The following is a 23666-nucleotide window of genomic DNA, read 5'->3' as shown; positions in this document are numbered from 1 at the left end:
GTTTATGATTTAATTGTCTTTACCCTGCTGCTTTATTTTAGGTTATTGCGTCTCCAAGTGTGTAATCCACTATGTAATCGCGCAAAGATTATTGCAAAACAGAAGGCAGTTGGTATTTTAGTGAGAAATGGAGAATTAGCAAAGGAAGTTAGAGCGATTATGCGCCCGTTGCCAGATCTGGAAAGGCGCCTCACAAAGTAAGTTGTTAGATATGAATAGTTCTACTGTTTCAGCCAACATTGCAACTTCATTTGTGCACATCATTATAAGTATATATCAGAAATGAGAATATTCATGTATGTTCAATGTGAACTTTGCTGGTTGGAAAGTAGCCTAATGTTTTAGCCACATAAACTGTGAAAGTTTTCCACTTTCAAATTTTGTGGATGCATTTAGTTTCATTGTGTCTCAAGTAAAGGTCTGCTAATAGCGTAGTTGAGCAGACTTGGGTCTGCAGGATGTTGTGTTTGTGTCACTGGCTGAAATTTTATGTTTCAAATAGTGTACACCCCTTGAAAGATAGGCAGCTTCCTACTCGTATGTGGTGATGCTGAGTGCTTTCGCAATCTGACATCCGGGACCTATACACCAACAGGACTTGATTTGAGCTGGCTACCATAGAGGGGAGAACCAGTGCATGAATGGATGTTACAAAGCTCAGATGCGAGGCAGGTTCAAAAAAGTCTCAGCCTGGTAGGGAAAACAAAAATCAGGCATAAGAGAATTTTTTTTTAATGTAGTCATCTTGCAAAGTAATGTACAGTATACAATTTGAGGACAATAACTTTTTAATGCCCTTCACAAAAAATAGTTTGTCCACTATGTGAATTGTCATTCAGCCAGTCGTTTCTTGGGTCTGGGAATGAAACATAATTGCTGGAAATAAAGTCTGCCAAATATAGCAAGTGTGTATCACTTGAAATACAATGTTGTGCAGCTGTCCAGAATCAGTTCAAGATGTGATTGCCGTTTATCATGATGGAAGTGGACTTCAATTGTTAAGTGGACTTTCATCATTGTAAGATCAGAATGCGTATTGTGAATAATATCCTACTGTTTGTTGAGTAGTGAAGTTTATCATTAAGTGGTGACAATTCTGTGCTTCTGGAGGTAATCCAGGAGTGCCACACTGTGAGGTTTGCAGAAAACAGTAGCTGTGACTTTTCATACAAATGGAGCCATTATTTACTTTCTTTGGTGCATTTTCACCTTTTATCGCCAACTGTTCTGACTACTCCTGTATCTCTGATGTTTAATGATGAACCATGTTTTGTTTACTGTTATGAAACATTTGTGAAAGATACAGGTATAGCATTTACACAGATCTTAACATTGTTCATCAAAGGTAATTGGAAAGTGTGATATTTTCAGTACCAGGGAAAGTGCATCAATTTGATCAGCAATGATTCAGAGTGACATTGTGACTTCATGGCCAAGTGACAATGGTTGTACAGGGTTTTGGACATTCTGGATGCTCCTTATGTTAAGTCGATGTGTGATCACTTTGAAATTCATCGAATCATTTCTTTCCAGAATCAATTTTTCACTCTGCACCAGTGTGTGTGTGTGTGTGTGTGTGTGTGTGTGTGTGTGTGTGTGTGTGCAGATACAAAACTTCCTGGTAGATTAAAGCTGTTGCCCACAAAAGGCAAGGGCCTGGGATCAATTTCGTGTTTGATGCACATTTACAGTTTTTTGCTACATAATTTAAGTTTCTATATATAATGTTCAGTTGGAGGAATTGTTGATAATTAACAGATGATACTCCTTACTTAAAACTATACATCAATATCTCACACCCATGATCATGCTGTCGACAAAGTTATAAGTCCACGTAATGTGGTGGTGGGGTAATTTGAAGTATGTGTGTGAGGGAAACATTCCACGTGGGAAAAATGTTTATAAAAACAAAGATGCTGTAACTTACGAAACGAAAGCATTGGTATGTTGATAGAAACACTAAAAAGCACACACACAAATTTCAAACTTTCGCAACCCAAGGTTGCTTCATCAGGAAAGAGGGAAGGAGAGGGAAAGATGAAAGGATACCTTAGGGAGGGGGAAAAGGACAGGTATACACTTGCGCACACACACACACATCCATCCGCACATACATAGACACAGGCAGACATATCAGACATATGTCTGCCTGTGTTCCGCACATACACAGACACAGGCAGACATGTGTAAATGCAAAGAGGTTGGGCAGATATGTCAGTCGAGGCGGAAGTACAGAGGCAAAGATGGTGTTGAATGACAGCTGAGGTACGAGGGGCAGCAACTTGAAATTAGTGGAGGTTCAGGCTTGGTGGGTAACGGGAAGAGAGAATATATTGAAAGGCAAGTTCCCATCTCCGGATTTCTGATAGGTTGGTGTCAGTGGGAAGTATCCAGATAACCCGAATGGTGTAACACTGTGCCAAGATGTGCTGGCCGTGCACCAAGGCATATTTAGCCACAGGGTGATTCTCATTACCAACAAACACTGTCTGCCTGTGTCCGTTCTTGCGAATGGACAGTTTGTTGCTGGTCATTCCCACATAGAAGGCTTCACGGTGTAGGCATGTCAGTTGGTAAATCACGTGGGTGCTTTCACGCGTGGCTCTGCCTTTGATCGTGTACACCCTCCGGGTTACAGGATTGGAGTAGGTGGTGGTGGGAGGGTGCATGGGACAGGTTTTACACCGGGGGCGGTTACAAGGGTAGGAGACAGAGGGTAGGGAAGGTGGTTTGGGGATTTCATAGGGATGAACCAAGAGGTTACGAAGGTTAGGTGGACGGCGGAAAGACACTCTTGGTGGAGTGGGGAGGATTTCGTGAAGGATGGATCTCATTTCAGGGCAGGATTTGAGGAAGAGTAAATTTACTGGAGAGTCACATTCAGAGTCTGATCCAGTCCCAGAAAGTATCCTGTCACAAGTGGGGCACTTTCGGGGTTCTTCTGTGGGAGGTTCTTGGTGAATGTTCCTCTTTACTCCTAAACTGTTCACATTGTACCTAAACTTTCCTACATATTTAAACTTTTTTAAGTTTTACTAAATTCATATTTTGTTTTTCATTCTGCACAGGATACATACTTTTGGAAATTCAGATCTTCATAATGCACATCCTGATGAAAGAGCTATTTTTTATGAGGACAAGATCTACTCTAAGAGAAAAATCATAGATTTCATTTCAACCCTGAATGCATTTAAGACTGCAGTTTGTGTTGGGGAAATGTTTAGAGGTGAGAATCACAAAATTCTGTCCATTGATAATACATGTATTTACTACTTTGGAACCAGAGATGCCACTGGAAATGTTTAAAGGTGAGAATTATAAAATTCTGTCCATTGATAATACCTGTATTTACTACTATGGAACCAGAGGTGCCTCTACATATTTGTTGTGTTCATGCTGATGAACGAATTACTGCCTTAAAGACCAAAAATAAGAGGATGGATCATTAAGTGGCATACAGTTATATCACATGATAGTGTTATAGCTGGGATAGTTCAATTTTATAGTTCAAATTTCTGATTACTCATGATATATTTGATCAGGTGTAGCTCTTGTGGCACAAGTGTGAGCAACTGTGCAGCAGTGGTGTGCATTGTTACAGTTGCCTGTTTGTGAAGTGCAGCATAATTGGGGGGGGGGGGGGGGGTACTCTGGTCCCAAGCAAAGGAGAATTTGAGAGTGGTGTAGTAATGGATACTAATGCGAATACTGCAATTCATGCAAGAACAATGGTAAAGTGGTGCCATATCTTTAATGACAGACATAATAATACTAATTCTAAGATAAAGTTTTATAGCAAATTTAATGTGCACATGCTCTCACACACATGCTTTTGTGTGTGTGTGTGTGTGTGTGTGTGTGTGTGTGTGTGTGTGTGTGTAAATATGGCAAAGTTGTCATACTCTTCTGTGTGCACCTGTCAATGACTCAACACTTCTGCTATTCTGTGAGTGGCCTCCTTTTCTCTTAAAATATTTACAGTCTCCTAGATCTTTCTGTACTATTTCATTCATTGAATATATATCAAACAGTGTAGTTCAAGAGGGCACCAAGTGAAAGACATTTGTGCAATGATGTCTCGGCTTCTTTAAAAAGTCATAGTGATGTTTACAAAATCAGCATCAAAAAATAGTGAGGTATCCTGTAGATCGATGACAGATGATGATACTGTGACACATGTGTAAAAGTAAACCTGAAACATATACAAGGTGAACATGAGTGGAATTGCCCAACATTACTAATTGTTAGGAAGTGCCACAAAAATTAAATAATGAACATGTAACATCAAAAGAAAATATATTGTTTTAACAGATGATGAGTGACAATCAACTCAAAGATATCAAGAGTTTGTGAGAAAATAACAAGAGCTGGAAAAAAATATGAAGCACTTAATTGGAAACTTCATCTTAGTTAGTGTTGAATGAATGTGGAATTTTTTGTACTTAATATGTATAAACAATGCCATATTCATTCAATAAATATTTAGCTGTACTGCCCTCCATGAAAAGGTACAATACAATGTTGTTGTTAATGGGCATTCCACGCGGAAAATGTGGTATGTTCCGAATAAAATGTGCAAGCAAGTGCAACTTCTAAGTACAGCTTCACTGATATCACTATCAAATAAATTTTCTGCATTACACCCTGCTTGTGGTAATACAACCAACATAGGCAACCCAAAAAGTGGTGACAAAAATTCCGATAAAGATTCGAAAAAGGACTTTCCAACGCAAAGTTGCTCAAAGGACTCTTACTGTGTGCCATAACAGAGGAAAGTCAACTAAAATAAAGGCAATTGTGTTGCGATTGCAGGTGGCTGCTTGTATATGAAATTGAGAACAAGACAGCCTTGCAATGTTTTATAAATTTATTGCCGAAACTGTCAAACCAAACAACATCGTCACAATTGTGCCTCTCCCACATGATTTGCTACAGTAGTGATGCATAAATAAAGAATTACAGTTCTACGATTATGAAATAAAAATTGTGTGATAAGTTTTACTATTTACATTTGCTAGGCACAGGTAATATGAACTGTGGTAAACACACAAGCCATAGAGTGCACATAAACAATAAGAGAAAGGCCAAGCTAGTTTCCCAGACATGTAAAGTTTGTGAGAAAGCTATTTATTGGGGTTGGGGGGGGGGGGGTTCAAATTGCCCTACACCAAAACCACAAAAAGAAAGAAAGAGAAATACAGGAGCGGAGGATGTAGTTCAGATTTGCGAGACTAGTGCTCACTTCAGGAAAAACCAGACTTTGAAATAAGTAAAAAGTCACTGCAACACAGTCCTAAAGACACAGTCAGTGCAATTGGGTACTGTAAAAATTGTAACATAAACAATGTGATTCATGCAAAGTGCTAAATCAACAGGGATGGATAATATCTTTGCAGATAGTGCATCTTAGTATTCATTATCTCAGAAACAATTGAGACTTCCTGCAAATATTCATTGACAAAACTCATATGTTAGCAGTACCTGAACATCGGCTAAAACCCCATCAAGAAATATATTACAGGTTAGAAGGTTACTTACTAACAAATAGTTATTGCAAGCAATGCCATAAACATAGGGGTGTTGCAATATAAACATACAACAATTAAAAAAATGCTTTTCTGGAACACCACCCCAAAGAAGAAAGGTGCTGTGACTTAATACTGTATATGTCCTGACTGGTCCTAATGACCTTACTATATTTGGTGACTTTAACATAGATACAAACTCAAGTAGTGTAGTAAGCCTGAAGATAATTGATGTATAATCTTTTACTATAAGCAGCTTGGGCACTAGAGAAATGGGTATGTACTCCTCTAGAACAAATTCTGCAATAATCAGCAGAATGGTAAACTACCATCACTTACCGTATTTACTCGAATCTAAGCCGCACTTTTTTTCCGGTTTTTGTAATCCAAAATACCGCCTGCGGCTTAGAATCGAGTGCAAAGCAAGCGGGAGTTCTGAAAAATGTTGGTGTGTGCCGCCACAACTAACTTCTGCCGTCGAATATATGTAGCGCTACAAAGGCATGATTTGTAGGCACAAAGATAAATACTGGCACCAAAACCTCTGCGTCAGTAAATAAATTAAAAAAAAAAAGGTTGAAGACGAGCCTTTTTCCTCCGCCCCGAGTTTCGACCACTGCATTTTGGTACATTATCCAACAAAGTAAATACAAATTCCGTATTGTTCATCTTCGAATGTAGCTGCATTTCAATGTACTACAAAAATGCGACTGGCAAGGCTGTTTGGGATGTTTGTCAATATGGCCAACTCTGCGTTCTGAATTTTTTCCTACCTGTGAGAAGAGATGGTTGCTAACAGGAACTTTTATGAATTGTGAATCACATGCAGTATTCTCTTCACCATAAGAATAATACGAATATAAACATTTTGCCATGTATTGTTTCGTGTTTGCTACTATCTCATTTAAATCCTGTCTGCCTAATAAACTACGAAACTAGAGTGAGACAACAGCAAACGCGGAAGAATATACATATCATGTAATGTTTATATTCGTATTATTCTTATGCCTAATAGTGATACAGTCAGAAATGAAGCACGGCAATTGAGTAGATTTTTAAATCTAAGATGACTCTAATTTCTGTGCAGAATGTAATGAACTAAAAAGCCACCTGCAAAGATTTTCAAACGGAGAAAAATTTTCGTTAAAATTTCGTTCAGAACATCATCTATCATACGCAGTCTATTATTTGGTTCTTGTTGATCATTATCAAAGAAAGCAGTAGTGTAAGTAACAACAAATGTTTCGCTAATGAGACGATTCCTCTTTATTTTTTATTTGTAAGCGGGGATAGCGCGCACAAAAGCAGGCCATGCCACGAGCGGCGACAGGCCGTAAACATGCACAATCAGAATGCGACAAACAATGCATGACACAGTACAGTAATGCATTTTCAGCTTAGAGTGACGTAAACACCTATAACAAAGAAAAATAAGCAATCAATTCAAACCAGACGAAGCACGTGAAAAGGAAGGGTACCCGTATGAATACGGACGGAGCGCCTGACGCATAGCAATGGCTACCTGGTAAACCTTAACTGCTAAGCTTACGACTCTAACCAAACTACTGCAGCTGTATCGTCATTCATTCGACCTAAATTGTGTCTCTTATTACAATTAGATGAACTTTGTTTCGATTTGGAGGTGGGACCTAAAACTTTTCTCTCCCCTTGAATTTCGAGCCTCAAATTTCAAGTGCGGCTTAGATTCGGGAAAATTTTTTTCCCTTGATTTCGAGTCTCATTTTTCAGGTGCGGCTTAGATTCGAGTGCGGCTTAGATTCGAGTAAATACGGTATATTTTGATAATTGTGATGAGTTTTGACAGGTGACATAGTACTGCATTGTTTAAAATAATGAAGAGATCAAATGTAAACATCTTTGAATACAAAGTAACAGATGAGAAACAGGTTCTTTGTGGCAAGTAAAAGGGTCTGACAACAAGCACAATTCATTTTTATTGATGTACATATTCTATAGATCCTTTTTGTTTCACGAAAACAGTTGCAGAGAACGACGAAAGCTATGATTGTACGATGTTGTATATGAAGTACCACTGGTCTGTGTCTGCCTGAAGGGGATTTTGGGAAGATGAGGGGTTCAGGTTGTGTGTGCATTTTCGGTGTGTAAGCTTGTGCTGTGTGTGTGTGTGTGTGTGTGTGTGTGTGTGTTATTTGGTCCATAAAGTGGTGCAAAAGGGTTAATTTTAGGCGTTTGTGAGAAGCTTCTGATGGTTCTTGTCCTAAATTTTGAATGGGGTGAATTTTGTGTTGTTTTGTAAAATTTTGTGGGGTTTTCCTGGACAAGTGAGTAAATGGTGGGTTGGCACAAAAGGTCTCTAATGTGTGTGTGTGTGTGTGTGTGTGGGGACATATCTGCCAGCCCTTGAGATGACATGGAAGGCTCGGTTTTGGAGACGGCGCAGTCTTGTTAGTGCTGTGTCTGATGCCGTAGACCACACTTCAGAGCCAATCAAGATGAACAAAAATATTAGCTGGCATCAGAGGATGAGTTTGCACTGAACAGTTAATCTGTCTCCTTTCAGGAGTGGATACAACCTACAGAAAAGTCCGCAGTCATTGTTTGCTGCAGTAGTGAGATGCTTGTTCCACATTAGGTGTCAACCTATTTCAAGGCATAGGTACGTTATAGGTTTTTCCAGGTCAAATGTCTCCAGTGGTAAATGACAATAAGAGAGCTGGATCTTGGGGATGAAAGAGATCACCTGGTAATTATACAACTGCACAATCTTGTCGAGGAGTTGTAGGTGGAGGAGGCTGTGACTGCATTTGTATAAGGTGGTATCATTGGCATATAGAGCAATCTCTTGGCCAATCTGCGTAGGAATGTCATTCATGTATATGATATAAAGGACGGGACCTAAACGTAGGCCTTGCGTGACTCCTGCTGCAGTCTTCCATGCCTGGCTCCAATGCTTATGAAGAACTGTCATCCTGTAAGGAAGGAGTCAATGAACCAGATTGTGTATATTGGGCACCATATCTGATCTAGCTTGTAAATTAAGCCATCATGCCAGACGTGGTCAAATGCTTTCTCTGTGTCCAGGAACACTGCTGCTGTTGCTTTTCTCCATGTCCTGGCCAGACAAATGTGCTCTACCAAGCGGAGGCATTGTTCAATGGTGGAATGCTCATCACGGAATCCAAACTGTTCAGATATAAGGATGTTGTTTTTAGTCAGAAAGTGAGGAGGGATGACAGGATTATTAATTCTAGAATTTTACTGAGGCCAGGGAGGAGGGAAGTGGGCCTGTAGGTTTTGGGAAGGAGCAGGTTTTTGTTAGTTTTGGGTAGTGTGATGTCCTTCAGTTATCCATGCTGAAGGGAAGTATGTGAGCTTTAGGTAGATGTTATAAATGCTTGCTGAGTAGGATATGGCGGCAGAGGAAAGGTACTTTAGGAGTAGGGTACAGATTCAGTTGGGATCAGGAGCCTTGCGGTTACCCTGATGCTTGATGAGTGCGCACATTGTCAGCTCGTTAACGGGCACAAATTCTATCACTGGGCACGGATTGATTACTGGAGTCACTCATCGTCCAATAACAATTCTCTCCTGCCTATCACTCTCATCATGGATGACGTGAGTGATGCGCCAACGTGGGACGAAAGAGTGAACAGTTTGAAGATCAAATCGCAAACCTGAACTTGAAAGTATCAGCGCAGTGGTGCAAATTCCAACAACACTGCTGTGAGCATACTTCTCAGCAGCAGACACAGAGCCAGAAAGATGATTGGCGTAGATTTGATACGACTACTGGCCACAGGCGTTTTGGAGGTGTAGACCCTGCCGTTAGCCAAATGCCATAGATGGAGATTAGGAGAAACCGACATTCGTCATCAACAATGTGGCCATCCACAACTGAAGCATGAATGGCAGCATGTCATGCTGCACTGTTGACATTGCACCGGTCACAGAAGCCGTTCACGAACAATGACATTTCCAATGAGAGTTGCCCTGTAGATTCAGTGTTCCAAGTGAGAGTTTACTCCAAATAGCTGAGTGCTGTACTTTCCACACGAACACAACATATACCAGTACTAACGACAGTGAACAATTGGTGTAGTCAAACTTATGGTGAACAGAGAATAAAATTGAGTCTGGGTCTTCAGTACGAGGTGCATTCAAGTTCTAAGGCCTCCGATTTTTTTTCTGATTAACTACTCACCCGAAATCGATGAAACTGGCGTTACTTCTCGACGTAATCGCCCTGCAGACATACACATTTTTCACAACGCTGACACCATGATTCCATGGCAGCGGCGAAGTTTCTTTAGGAGTCTGTTTTGACCACTGGAAAATCGCTGATGCAATAGCAGCACAGCTGGTGAATGTGCGGCCACGGAGAGTGTCTTTCATTGTTGGAAAAAGCCAAAAGTCACTAGGAGCCAGGTCAGGTTAGTAGGGAGCATGAGGAATCACTTCAAAGTTGTTATCACGAAGAAACTGTTGCGTAGCGTTAGCTCGATGTGCGGGAGCGTTGTCTTGGTGAAACAGCACACGCGCAGCCCTTCCCGGACATTTTTGTTGCAGTGCAGGAAGGAATTTGTTCTTCAAAACATTTTCGTAGGATGCACCTGTTACCGTAGTGCCCTTTGGAATGCAAAATGGGTAAGGATTACGCCCTCGCTGTCCCAGAACATGGACACCACCATTTTTTCAGCACTGGCGGTTACCTGAAATTTATTTGGTGGCGGTGAATCTGTGTGCTTCCATTGATCTGACTGGCGCTTTGTTTCTGGATTGAAAAATGGCATCCACGTCTCATCCATTGTCACAACCGACGAAAAGAAAGTCCCATTCATGCTGTCGTTGTGCGTCAACATTGCTTGGCAACATGCCACACGGGCAGCCATGTGCTCATCCGTCAGCATTCGTGGCACCCACCTGGATGACACTTTTCGCATTTTCAGGTCGTCATGCAGGATTGTGTGCACAGAACCCACAGAAATGCCAACTCTGGAGGCGATCTGTTCAACAGTCATTCGGCGATCCCCCAAAACAGTTCTCTCCACTTTCTCGATCATGTCGTCAGACGGGCTTGTGCGAGCCCGAGGTTGTTTCGGTTTGTTGTCACACGATGTTCTGCCTTCATTAAACTGTCGCACCCACGAACGCACTTTCGACACATCCATAACTCCATCACCACATGTCTCCTTCAACTGTCGATGAATTTCAATTGGTTTCACAGCACGCAAATTCAGAAAACGAATGATTGCACGCTGTTCAAGTAAGGAAAAAGTCGCATTTTAAGTATTTAAAACAGTTCTCATTCTCGTCGCTGGCGGTAAAATTCCATCTGCCGTACGGTGCTGCTATCTCTGGGACGTATTGACAATGATCGCAGCCTCATTTTAAAACAATGCGCATGTTTCTATCTCTTTCCAGTCCAGAAGAAAAAAAAATCGGAGGCCTTAGAACTTGAATGCACCTCGTATGATCCTACTTGGACATTTATCGTATTTACTCGAATCTAAGCCGCACTTTTTTCCGGTTTTTGTAATCCAAAAAGCCGTCTGCGGCTTAGAATCGAGTGCAAAGCAAGTGGAAGTTCTGAAAAATGTTGGTAGGTGCCGCCACAACTAACTTCTGCCGTCGAATATATGTAAAGGTACACAGGCATGCTTTGTAGGCACAAAGATAAATACTGGCGCCAAAACCTCCGCGTCAGTAAATAAATTTAAAAAAAATAGGTGGAAGACGAGCTTTTTTTTCTCCGCCCCGAGTTTCGACCACTGCATTTTCATACATTATCCAACGGAGTAAATACAAATTCCGTATTGTTCATCTTCGAATGTAGCAGAATTTCAGTGTAATGCGAAAATCCGACATGCAAGACTGTTTGGGATGTTTGTCAATATGGCCAACTCTACTTTCTGAATTTTTTCCTACCTGTGAGAAGAGATGGTTGCTAATAGGAACCTGATGAAATGTGAATCACATGCTGTATTCTCTTCACCATAGGAATAATACGAGTATCAACATTTTGTCATGTATTCTTTCGTGTTTGCTGCTATCTCATTTAAATTCTGCCTGCCTAATAAACTACGAAACTAGAGCGCGACAACAGCAAACGCGGAAGAACATACATATCATGTCATGCTTATATTCGTATTATTCTTATGCCTACTAGTGATACGGTCGGAAATGAAGCACGGCAACTGACTAGATTTTTAATTCTAAGATGACTCTAATTTCTGTGCAGAATTTGATGTACTAAAGAAGCGGCCGCAAAGATTTTCAAACGGAGAAACATTTTCGCCTAACTCTCGTTCAGAACATGTTCTATCATACGCAGTCTATTATTTGGTTCTTGTTGATCATTATCAAAGAAAGCAGCAGTGTAAGTAACAACAAATAGCAGTCTCTTGCCATTGTTTTGCTAATGAGACGATTCCTCTCTTTTTTTTTTTTTAATTGTAAGCGGCGGTAGCGTGCACAAAAGCAAGCCATGCTGCGACAGGCCATAATCACGCACTATCAGAATGCGACAAACAATGCATGACACAGTACAGTAATGCATTTTCAGCTTAGATTGACGCAAACACCTATAACAAAGAAAACAGCACTTATCAGAACAAAGCAAAATAAGCAATCGATTCAAACCAGACGAAGCGCATGAAAAAGGAAGGGTACCCGTATAAATACGGACGGGGCGCCTGACGCATAGCAATGACTACCTGGTAAAGCTTAATTGCTAAACTTACGACTCGAACCAAACTACTGTAGCTGTATCGTCATTCATTCGACCTAAATTGTGTCTCATTTTACAATGGACCAACTTTGTTTCGATTTGGAGGTGCGGCCTAGAACTTTACTCTCCCCTTGAATTTCGAGTCTCAAATTTCCGGTGCGGCTTAGATTCGAGAAATTTTTTTTTTCCTTTATTTCGAGTCTCATTTTTCAGGTGCGGTTTAGATTCGAGTAAATACGGTATTTTCGCCATTCCTGCCAGGCATATACTCGGTGTAGATTTTTTGTCTCTTCATCTGTTGTCTGATCTCCTCAACAGTCGTTTACTTCCAGCAAGTTTGTCAACTGTGTCATTTGTGCTGGCAAATGAGGAGTCGACTGTGCCCATACAACTGTGTGGAAACCACTCAGACGTGTCACATGATGCTGACTGATGCATCCGAAAGGTTTTTGGCCAGTGGAAACCGTTACTATAGTAAATGGCGGCAATCTTTTCAGCCACATACTTCGAAAAGTGTCGAACCAGTAAGCATCGTCTTGTTTCATTCCTCTTGCTTTTTGGAGGGACATTACCAGCCGAGCACAAACCGTAACGTATTTACTCGAATCTAAGCCGCACCTGAAAAATGAGACTCGAAATAAAGGAAAAAGAAATTTCCCGAATCTAAGCCGCACCTGAAATTTGCGACTCGAAATTCAAGGGGAGAGAAAAGTTTTAGGCCGCACCTCCAAATCAAAACAAAGTTGGTCCATTGTAATATGAGACACACTTTAGGTCGAATGAATGACGATACAGCTACAGTAGTTTGGTTCGAGTCGTAAGCTTAGCAGTCAAGCTTTACCAGGTACCAACTGCTATGCGTCAGGCACTCCGTCCATATTTATATGGGTACCCTTCCTTTTTCACGTGCTACGCCTGGTTTGAATCGATTGCTTATTTTGCTTTGATCTGATAAGTGTCGTTTTCTTTGTTATAGGTGTTTACACCACTCTAAGCTGAAAATGCGTTACTGTACTGTGACATGCATTGTTTGTCGCATTCTGATACTGCGTGTCTACGGCCTGTCGCCACTCGCGGCATAGCTTGCTTTCGTGCGCGCTACTGCCGCTTATAATTTAAAAAAAACAATGGCAAGAGACTGCTATTTGTTGTTACTTACACTGCTGCTTTCTTTGATAATGATCAACAAGAACCAAATAATAGACTGCGTATGATAGAACATGTTCTGAACGAGAGTTAGGCGAAAATTTTTCTCCATTTGAAAATCTTTGCAGCCACTTCTTTAGCATATCAAATTCTGCACAGAATTTAGTCATCTTAGATTTAAAAATCTTGTCAGTTGCCGTGCTTCATTTCTGACTGTATCACTATTAGGCATAATACGAATATAAACATGACACGATACGTATATTCTTCCGCGTTTGCTGTTGTCTCACTCTAGTTTTGTAGTTTATTAGGCAGTCAGGATTTAAATGTGATAGCAGCAAACACAAAACAATACATGGCAAAATGTTTATATTCGTATTATTCTTATGGTGAAGAGAATAGTGCATGTGATTCACATTTCATCAGGTTCCTATTAGCAACCATCTCTTCTCACAGGTAGTAAAAAATTCAGAACGTAGAGTTGGTCATATTGACAAACATCCCAAACAGTCTTGCCAGTCGTATTTTCTACATTCGAAGATGAACAATACGGAATTTGTATTTACTTCGTTGGATAATCTATGAAAATGCAGTGGTCGAAACTCAGGTCGGAGAAAAAAAGCTAGTCTTCCACCTTTACTGACGCAGAGGTTTTGGTGCCAGTATTTATCTTTGTGCCTACAAAGCATGCTTGTGTAGCGCTACATATATTCGACGGCAGAAGTTAGTTGTGGCGGCACCTACTAACATGTTTCAGAACTTCCGCTTGCTTTGCACTCGATTCTAAGCCACAGGCGGTTTTTTGGATTACAAAAACCGGAAAAAAAGTGCGGCTTAGATTCGAGTAAATACGGTAACTTTGCTATTGACATCTGTGAAACATTTCCCTGGTGAAAAGAGGATTTCGGAAATGATATGGCCAGCCCCTTAAGCCATTCCTGAGAGAAAACTTTCTGGGGGAAAATATCAGTCTCGAAAGTTTTCTAACAGATTCAGGCAATCCATGGAAATGACAGTCACATGTTTCGACCACCTGTTCAGCATATAGCCCAACATTTCTCCCTTTGTTATTTTTCTCTCTTTATGTTCCCACACTAGAGAACAGTGAGCAAATGGCACTAAATAAAAGACATCTGGATTGACTGGAGTATTGTGATGTAAAATGTTTAGATGCAAATTTCTGGAAGAGGCATTTCAGTACACTTGAATGGGTGTGCCTCATTTTTCCTAAGGTGATGATAGTACAGCGGAGTCTAGTTAATTTTTTTCATTGGTGGAACAAAAAAAAAATGTTACTGATTGGCAGTTACTGTTTGAGACGAGGGAATTCTCCACAGGACTGATGAGCTCTGTACTTTCTCTTTGCTTCATATTCTGCTCTGAATAAAGTGACTTCAGGTGCTGCCAGCAGAGAGGACACTTGTGCTCTGTTTGCAGCGTTTTACACTCTGCTGAGACACTTTGGGTTCCACATGCAGCTAGGTCAGGACGCTCCGGACAGAGATTTTGGCCAGACTTGTCAACGATGCAGCAGCAGCAGTACACAATGGTCCTTCACCACCTCCTCCAGCTGTCATGTTCATGCTCCCAATGGTTGTGAGATTTAGTGGCAGCACCAGTGGTTCCGGTCATGATGAATTTAGTAACCCTCAATAATTTCATGGTTACGTTCTTTTAATTAGCATGGTTCATTGGGGGAGATATCTAGATAAATAACTAACTAGTATCACTTCTCATTCTCTTCTGGCCACCAGTAGTGGGAAGTGTTGTCACCGGACAGTACACAGTATCTACACCTGACCTGGTCACCATTCATGCTCGGGTGTTAAATAGGTTCGATTGTACAGAAACATTTCTGGTAATGCCAGAGGGCATTTAAAAAAAACTTGCTGTAATAGGGCCTTCTATGCTTTTCCAGCTTAAATTTAAGCCTTTTGGAGTGACGCACACCATGCAGATCCAACAGAATTTTAAGCATGAATTGTACGGATTTCCATTCCTATTCTTTTAAATGGATGATCTCATATTTTCAGTTACAGTTGAGGGGCGTGTGACTCACCTGGGACAGCGTTTTTTGAGTGTACGGACTATGGTGCATATACCTCCCCTCCCTCCCTCCCTCCCTCCCTCAAAATCTGCACATTCTTCTGTCAAGAGGTGGTGACAGATCGTCTGATGAGATCTGTTAAATGTCCTGTGCACCCTATTTGATCTGCTTATAAATTAGGCAGTCATGCCAGATGTGGTCCAGTGCCTTGTCTATGCCCAGGAATACTGCTCCTGTTGTTCCTCTCCTTACTCTGGGCAGACAAATCTGTTCAATAAGCTTCAGGCAGGCATTAAAAATGCTTGCTAGGTACGTTATAGTGGGAGGGGGAAGCTAGTTTAGGTGTAGGGTACAGATTCGATAAGGACCAGGAGCCTTGTGTTTATCCTCACGCTTGATGAGTGCACATATTGTCGGGTCATTAACAGGCACAAATTCTATCATAGGGCATGTATTTCTTACCCGAGTCACTCATCCAATATGTGTTCTCTCCTGCCTACCGTTCTCGTCGTCATGGATGACATGAGTTCAGAATTCTGACTCGAATGATTTTGCTATTATGTCTGTCTTTCCTTATTCGTCATATGCAAGACCATTCTCACCCTGGAGTGACTTGTTATCTCTGGTGGAGCTTTTCATTGCCAGGTTACTTTCCTGATTTTGCGTCTGGATAATCCTGTTCGGCAGATCTTAGTTTCTCCTCCCAGCAGTGCCTCGTGTGCTCCTGTAATCATTGTTTCACCTGGTCCTCTAGACTCCGCAACAGGTGGTGGTTGGCTGAGTCGTGGTGGTGTTGCCACAGCCTACACCTCCTGGGTTGGTGACTGAGGTTCCAGATGTCAGGGGGGCAGGTTCCTGGCATAATGCCATTTGCATGAGCACAGTCACTGAGGATGCCAGTGCATTGTTCAATGGATTCGTCCACGTGCCCTTCCATCTATAGCGGCATATTTTCCTGCATGTTCTCTCCCTGTCCCAGTTTATCACTTGTGTGCTTGCCATGCTCCCAACTTCATCTACAACACTGGTAAGATCCAGCACAACAGGACTTCGGTTGGATTTCACCTCATAGTGCACTGTGGACGATGCATCGAGGTCTAAGTTTTTGTGACAAAAATGTCGAGTATATCAGAATTCTTGTTCACATCTCCAGGAGTGTGCTTGGGCTCGTCAGGGACGATGACACTTTGGGTGGACCGGAACAGAGATAAGTGAATCGGAAGGGGGTGTAAGTAGGCTGTGATAATTTGCCAAAGGTTTTAGCCAATTTTTATTTCTATACTGGCAGCCTCGATATTCTGAGTCTGTGGAAGATCCAAGGTACGGAAACACGTTTTGCCCTTAACCAATATCATTGTTTCGCAGCCTTGGGTGGTCCGTGCAGTCGAACTGGGTGATGGCGTAGTTTCTAACAGCAAATAGTTCTTCAGGGGTGTTTCTGTCAAACATATAATATTAATAGCATGCCAGTCGAGAAAGTCTTCCGAAACAAAAGGCTTCAATTTTGATTCTGTTGGACCGACAGAGACTCATCAAAGCATGACATTAATGAAATTGCTCCTTCCGCAATAATCATGATATTTTTGTTTGGGCAACAGATGCAGCATGAAACTTTGCCAACGTGCCCCTAAATGTGGAGGAGATCACAGAAAAGCTTATTCCAGCAAACAGCTGCCTCAGCTCTCAGCTCGTCGAGGAGTGTTGCCAGTTGAACGCTGGGAGAAGACTGCAGTTGTTTGTTAGCAGGCACCACACCCTGGGAGGGGAGGGCCAAGAAGGTGGGACATGCAGTGGCCAGGCGGCAGTGGCTGTCGGGGCACATTTGAGCTTGGGAACAATCTCTCTGATAATTTACATTGTGCCGTTTTGGATAGTGGCGACGATGGGGGAGTGATTTTATCCGCCTCTGGTGTTGAGATCGAGGCAAAGCTATTGGAGGTGGGGATGTTGGCGACTGCAGTCTCCACACCTAGCTCCAAGTCATCTCTGCTGATGGAAGATTCTGAGGCGAGCCAGCTAGGAGCCAGTCACTTGGTCGCTATCATCACATCTGGTTCCTATTGTTTCTCTGGTTTTGCCTTTGTAGTGTTTGTGGTAGGATGGCTGCAGGAACCCAGAGGCTGAGCAGTGCAACAAACTGGGGCTTTGGGTTTACCCAGAGTGTCTGCAGAAGCGCTCTCTTACGTCAGATCATCACTGCCGAGGGGCACTGGTTGTTAATTTGTTAGTAGCCCGACCATAGACTACACACAGGTATCTGAGTAATACCACGGGCCTTGGCGTAGGAATTTCCCCCCTCTTGGAGGAGCAGGGAGGATGCACTGTGGCAACTTCGATTGGAGCACGTTGGTAGCAGTGCAGAGGATTGACAATGAAATCAGCCTGAATTCCATGGCTAGCGTGCTGTCAGTATACTGGCAGCAGCTACACCATAAACAGATTACGCCTACGTCTTCACGCAACAGTTTTGTCATGCCCATGCAAAGTGTCCGCATCCAACACTCAAACATTCTGCTCAATAAAACCGAAGCGAAGTGATAAGACATTATGCAAAGATTACTAGATCTCTCTCTCTCTCTTTCTCTCTCTCTCTCTCTCTCTCTCTCTCTCTCTCTCATTTCTTCAAGTAAATACTTCTTTAAGTATTTTCAAATAATGCCCTGTTACGGTGTAATTGTTTGAGTAGTTTGGCAATCAGTTTAACATTTTAACACCGCAGTGGGACTACAGTTCAATCCTGTGTCCGGCCATCCTGATTTAGGTTTTCCGTGATTTCCCTAAATCGCTCCAGGAAAATGCCGGGATGGTTCCTTTGAAAGGGCATGGCCGACTTCCTTCCCTAATCCGATGCGACCGATGGCCTTGCTGTCTGTTCTCCTCCCCCAAAAACAACAACAACACTGCAGTGCCGTACACCTTCCTGCACTCGAGTTAGATTTTATGGAGGTCAGGCTTCTTTCTTGTATTGTGATCATGGTACACTTCATTGGTTTCTTAGTGAATGGGATTGTCAGCCTTGAACCTCGTAACTGAATGAATATATTTGGAAGTTGTTGTAAGCAGTTTCTTAAAGATATTATGGCAGGAGGTTCATAGGGGTACTCTGCACATAATTCAGACAACCTCGTCTTGCAGAAGCAAAATCTTTCTTTGATATTGCTGAATTGTTCCAGAAGATAATTCCTTAGCGCATAACAGAATAGAAGTACTTGAAGAAAGTGCTCTTTGTGATGCTGATGTCTCCAAATTGTAAGATCGTCCTATGGCAAAAGTAGCATTTTAATTAAAGCGTCTTTTAGAAAGAATAAAGTTCGGTTATAAAATTCCCATTGCTTTGAGATATTGGATTATTATAGAAATTGAGAAACCAGACCAGCACTATTTTAATAATAATGCCTACAGTAAGGAACTAGCAACTAACACATGACCTAAGAATTGGTTCAGCATTTCAGATTTCAGAGACAATAATGTACCACTTGCCGTGTGATGTGTAGGGTTGCCGGGTCAAAAAACAGAGAAATGCCGGACTCTGCGTTGTGTGTAATCGGAGTCTTTGTCCTAACAGTTGGGTTATGTTTTTAAAAAGAAATAGTCAGCTGGATATTTTTAGTCTTTTATTAATAATCAATTGCAGTCAGATTTTTGAGAGACCAACCTTAAATGTGCTTAAACTAAAAAACAATCTGTAAACATCTTTATAATTTGGCCATTATGTTGGCAATTAAGTGCTCAGTCTTCTTAGTGCTGTCTTTTCCTAAGATAATCTTATGTCAGAAAAACTAAAAGTTCTACAGTAAGCAAAATAAACAGTTGTATGTTCTTCTGGGCTTGAAAGTGAAAATAAAATCAATAACTTTTGTTTCATGTAGATATGGAAACAAATAGCTATAATATACAATTAAATATTAATACACTGCTCAGAAGAATTAGGGGTACATGACTTCGGCCATCTGCCATACTCCATTGAACGATAATTGAAGCCTGGGTATGCTAACAAATCATACCTTTATCTTTCACAAATTAAGTATAAAGCAAATCATCATTACATTCTCATTTATTTGCCTAATAAGAACTGAAATGTCCAACAGTTGTCAAGGGTAGAGTGGAAACAAGCATTCATCCCATCATTCTCAGTGCTTTTCATTGGACTTCGAGAGCTTCAAGAAGATTTATGCTCTCCAGGAGCATTTATCCCCGCCTGACACATAGGTGGCACGTTCTCTATAAAGTCCCTATTACACGATGCAGGTAAACTGTACACCTACGCACCAGCACCCTGAGCATGTCTATCTGTAACTACAGGGTTATTACAAATGATTGAAGCGATTTCACAGCTCTACAATAACTTTATTATTTGAGATATTTTCACAATGCTTTGCACACACATACAAAAACTCAAAAAGTTTTTTTAGGCATTCACAAATGTTCGATATGTGCCCCTTTAGTGATTCGGCAGACATCAAGCCGATAATAAAGTTCCTCCCACACTTGGCGCAGCATGTCCCCATCAATGAGTTCGAAAGCATCGTTGATGCGAGCTCGCAGTTCTGGCACGTTTCTTGGTAGAGGAGGTTTAAACACTGAATCTTTCACATAACCCCACAGAAAGAAATCGCATGGGGTTAAGTCGGGAGAGCCTGGAGGCCATGACATGAATTGCTGATCATGATCTCCACCATGACCGATCCATCGGTTTTCCAATCTCCTGTTTAAGAAATGCCGAACATCATGATGGAAGTGCGGTGGAGCACCATCCTGTTGAAAGATGAAGTCGGCGCTGTCGGTCTCCGGTTCTGGCATGAGCCAATTTTCCGCGGGCTACGCGTGAAACTTGCCCGCACGCGTTCAACCGTTTCTTCGCTCACTGCAGGCCGACCCGTTGATTTCCCCTTACAGAGGCATCCAGAAGCTTTAAACTGCGCATACCATCGCCGAATGGAGTTAGCAGTTGGTGGATCTTTGTTGAACTTCGTCCTGAAGTGTCGTTGCACTGTTATGACTGACTGGTGTGAGTGCATTTCAAGCACGACATACGCCTTCTCGGCTCCTGTCGCCATTTTGTCTCGCTGCGCTCTCGAGCGCTCTGACGGCAGAAACCTGAAGTGCGGCTTCAGCCGAACAAAACTTTGAGTTTTTCTACGTATCTGTAGTGTGTCGTGACCATATGTCAATGAATGGAGCTACAGTGAATTTATGAAATCACTTCAATCATTTGTAATAGCCCTGTAAAGGCTGGTTCACGTAGACCTATTACACCTTCGTGGTGCGCAAGCGTGGTAGGTGGTGATTATGTGTTAAACGCAAGTAGAACTATCAGATCTCTTGTAAAGTCATTTGTTCTACCGTGTGAAACACAAGGGGGACTGTGTGACACATCAGAACGTCATTCGTTCGAATTATTTATGTGAGCTTGTGGTTCCTATTCCAAAAGAAATAGTTTTTCATCATTATTTGTCAAGTAATTGTTATTCTATTATGTAGGTTACTACTGTTCTGAATTATAGACTCAACAGTTAGTTTTATATTACAGTACTTGGTTACACAGGTATATGTGTATTCAGCATTTTGCACATGCAGGTCCTTGTTTTTGGAGCTGTTACCCTGGCAGTGACAGTAAATCTTCGGATTAGGGCAGAACACCGAAAACAAAAAACCAGGCGTTGCTGAGTTCAACCCTGGCTGAAAAGAAGGGATGAAGGCAGAGGATTATAATCACTGCTTACAAAAAGCTGAGGCTGAAAGATCCGCAAGAATTTCAGAACTGAGTGAGGATGGACATGGCCTTTTTCGATAAGCTGCTGTGTGTGATAGAAGATGGAATTAGCAAGTGTGACACAGTCGGTCTCACATTCTCGAAAGTAAGAATTAAGCTGTATGTTTACACATTTTGTGATCATACCAGCCTAGTTCACGAATAAAATACTGGTAAATGCCCTGTTATGTTGCAGGCTGGTTGTAACATTGTTTCTTGGCGACTGGGGAATCTTAAGAGTCTTACATTTAGCCACAGAATAGCACAGCCCACCATTTAAAAAGTTGTTATGGATATATGCACTGCAGTTTGCAACACTTTAAAGGACCAATACTTACAGGTGCACTTGTGCTATCTTTCCAATTTTGGAAATATAAATACAGGGTGGTCAGAAAATGTGTGAAATGCTTGTAGGGATGTTACAGGGCAGGTTGTACTGAGACATAAATGTTAAGAAAGAAATTCAATACGTTGTTCCGTTTCCGAGTTATTTAGCATAGAATTTAGCCAATCGGGGCGTCGCGCGCTCGCATTCAAGCGGCCTGTCGGGGGCGGTGTTGCCCAACGAGTGCTTTGTCTCGTTAGCTGAAACTTGAATTTACGCACGCGATGATCTGATTGGCTAACTTCAATGCTAAATAACTCTGAAACGGTGCAACGTATCGAATTTTTTTTTGTAACATTCATATCTCAGTACATCCTGCCCTGCAACATCCCTACAAGCGTTTCAGACATTTTCTTACCACACTGTATATTTGACCAATTGCAGCGCCATCTAGCGAGCCAACCATAGCGCCATCTGGTTTCCCCCTTCAAGCTAGACAAGTTTCGTTCTTTGTAGTTTTTTCATTTGAATAGCGTCAAATGAAAAAACTACAAAGAATGAAACTTGTCTAGCTTCAAGGGGGAAACCAGATGGCGCTATGGTTGGCCCGCTAGATGGCGCTGCCATAGGTCAAACAGATATCAACTGCATTTTTTAAAATAGGAACCTACCTAAAAATAAGCAAATAAGAAGCAGAAGCTGCTGTGATACCCCCTTCTGCGCATGCGCAGGTAATCTCATCCTGTTGCACATGCGCAGATTGACGGCAGTTTCTATTCTGGTGCGCGGACAATGTGCCTGCTACTTTTCATAGTTTCACCCGTTGTACCACTAGATGGCTGTGATGCTAGACCAGTACCATTCATGGTGGATTGTCGTGTAATACCCGCGTAAGTCTTTGGAGGTCATCCTACGATATCCATTCACATTCTTTAATAAGAGCCATTGATATTTAGTGTCTGTGGTGGAACAGGACAAGCACGACACATGTTCGATGGAGTTTCAGTAAGGAACGATCGCTGGCCATTCCATTATTTAAGTACCCACTTTTCTCAAGACATCGTGATGTCACCTGCCAAATGGACCGTGAAATTACCGTCCATGAGAAGGAATTCAGGGCCACCGATGTATGCAGCAGCCACCGTGTGGCTGTTCGATGTACTGCCTGTCGGTAAGGGGACCAAGGAAATTTACAAGATCTGTACAGCTGTCAACACTGATGCCTTCCTTCACCATCACAGAAACTTGGCCAAATAACAGGTACCACTCACCACAGCAGCCCCACATGCAACACAACCATCACCTTGCATCAGATGGAATCTTGACTCGCCTGTAAGTAACATGTTTTGCCTGTGACAAAGGTGCCAGTTGACATCGGAATTGCAGAATGGAAGGTGAGCTGCAGGACAATGTCGTGTCAGGCGGGGTACCTGAAGAATACTCAGTATTGTAAAACACTCCAGTATAATTTCGTTTATTGAAACTGAACTACACTTCTCGAACAATCAGTATACAGGGTGTTACAAAAAGGTATGGCCAAACTTTCAGGAAACATTCCTCACACACAAAGAAAGAAAATATGTTATGTGGACATGTGTCCGGAAACGCTTACTTTCCATGTTAGAGGTCATTTTATTACTTCTCTTCAAATCACATTAATCATGGAATGGAAACACACAGCAACAGAACGTACCAGCGTGACTTCAAACACTTTGTTACAGGAAATGTTCAAAATGTCCTCCGTTAGCGAGGATACATGCATCCACCATCCGTCGCACGGAATCCCTGATGCGCTCATGCAGCCCTGGAGAATGGCGTATTGTATCACAGCCGTCCACAATACGAGCACGAAGAGTCTCTACATTTGGTACCGTGGTTGTGTAGACAAGAAGTTTCAAATGCCCCCATAAATGAAAGTCAAGAGGGTTGAGGTCAGGAGAGAGTGGAGCCCATGGAATTGGTCCGCCTCTACCAATCCATCGGTCACCGAATCTGTTGTTGAGAAGCGTACAAACACTTCGAATGAAATGTGCAGGAGCTCCATCGTGCATGAACCACATGTCTCGTACTTGTAAAGGCACATGTTCTAGCCCGTATGAAATCATGATAAAGTGCTCCATTGAGCGTAGGTGGAAGAACATACTGATGAAACTAAAATGAGC

At 41.9% G+C, this 23666-nt stretch overlaps 1 protein-coding gene across 1 annotated transcript in view; it reads left to right on the top strand.

Moving 5' to 3' along the window:
• The window catches only part of LOC126092089 (DNA mismatch repair protein Msh6), a 325870-nt gene that overhangs the window by 188107 nt on the left and 114097 nt on the right, over positions 1–23666 (top strand). The window contains exons 17-18 of the mRNA XM_049907512.1: positions 42–197; positions 3069–3226. Coding sequence (XP_049763469.1) covers positions 42–197; positions 3069–3226 — 314 coding nt within the window. The remainder of the gene's footprint in view (positions 1–41; positions 198–3068; positions 3227–23666) is intronic.

Source organism: Schistocerca cancellata, chromosome 7 (assembly GCF_023864275.1).
Source record: "Schistocerca cancellata isolate TAMUIC-IGC-003103 chromosome 7, iqSchCanc2.1, whole genome shotgun sequence".
Classification (NCBI taxonomy): Eukaryota; Metazoa; Arthropoda; class Insecta; order Orthoptera; family Acrididae; genus Schistocerca; species Schistocerca cancellata.
Note: the sequence above shows the minus strand (reverse complement) of the source record. Positions and strands in the feature narration are given on the sequence as shown.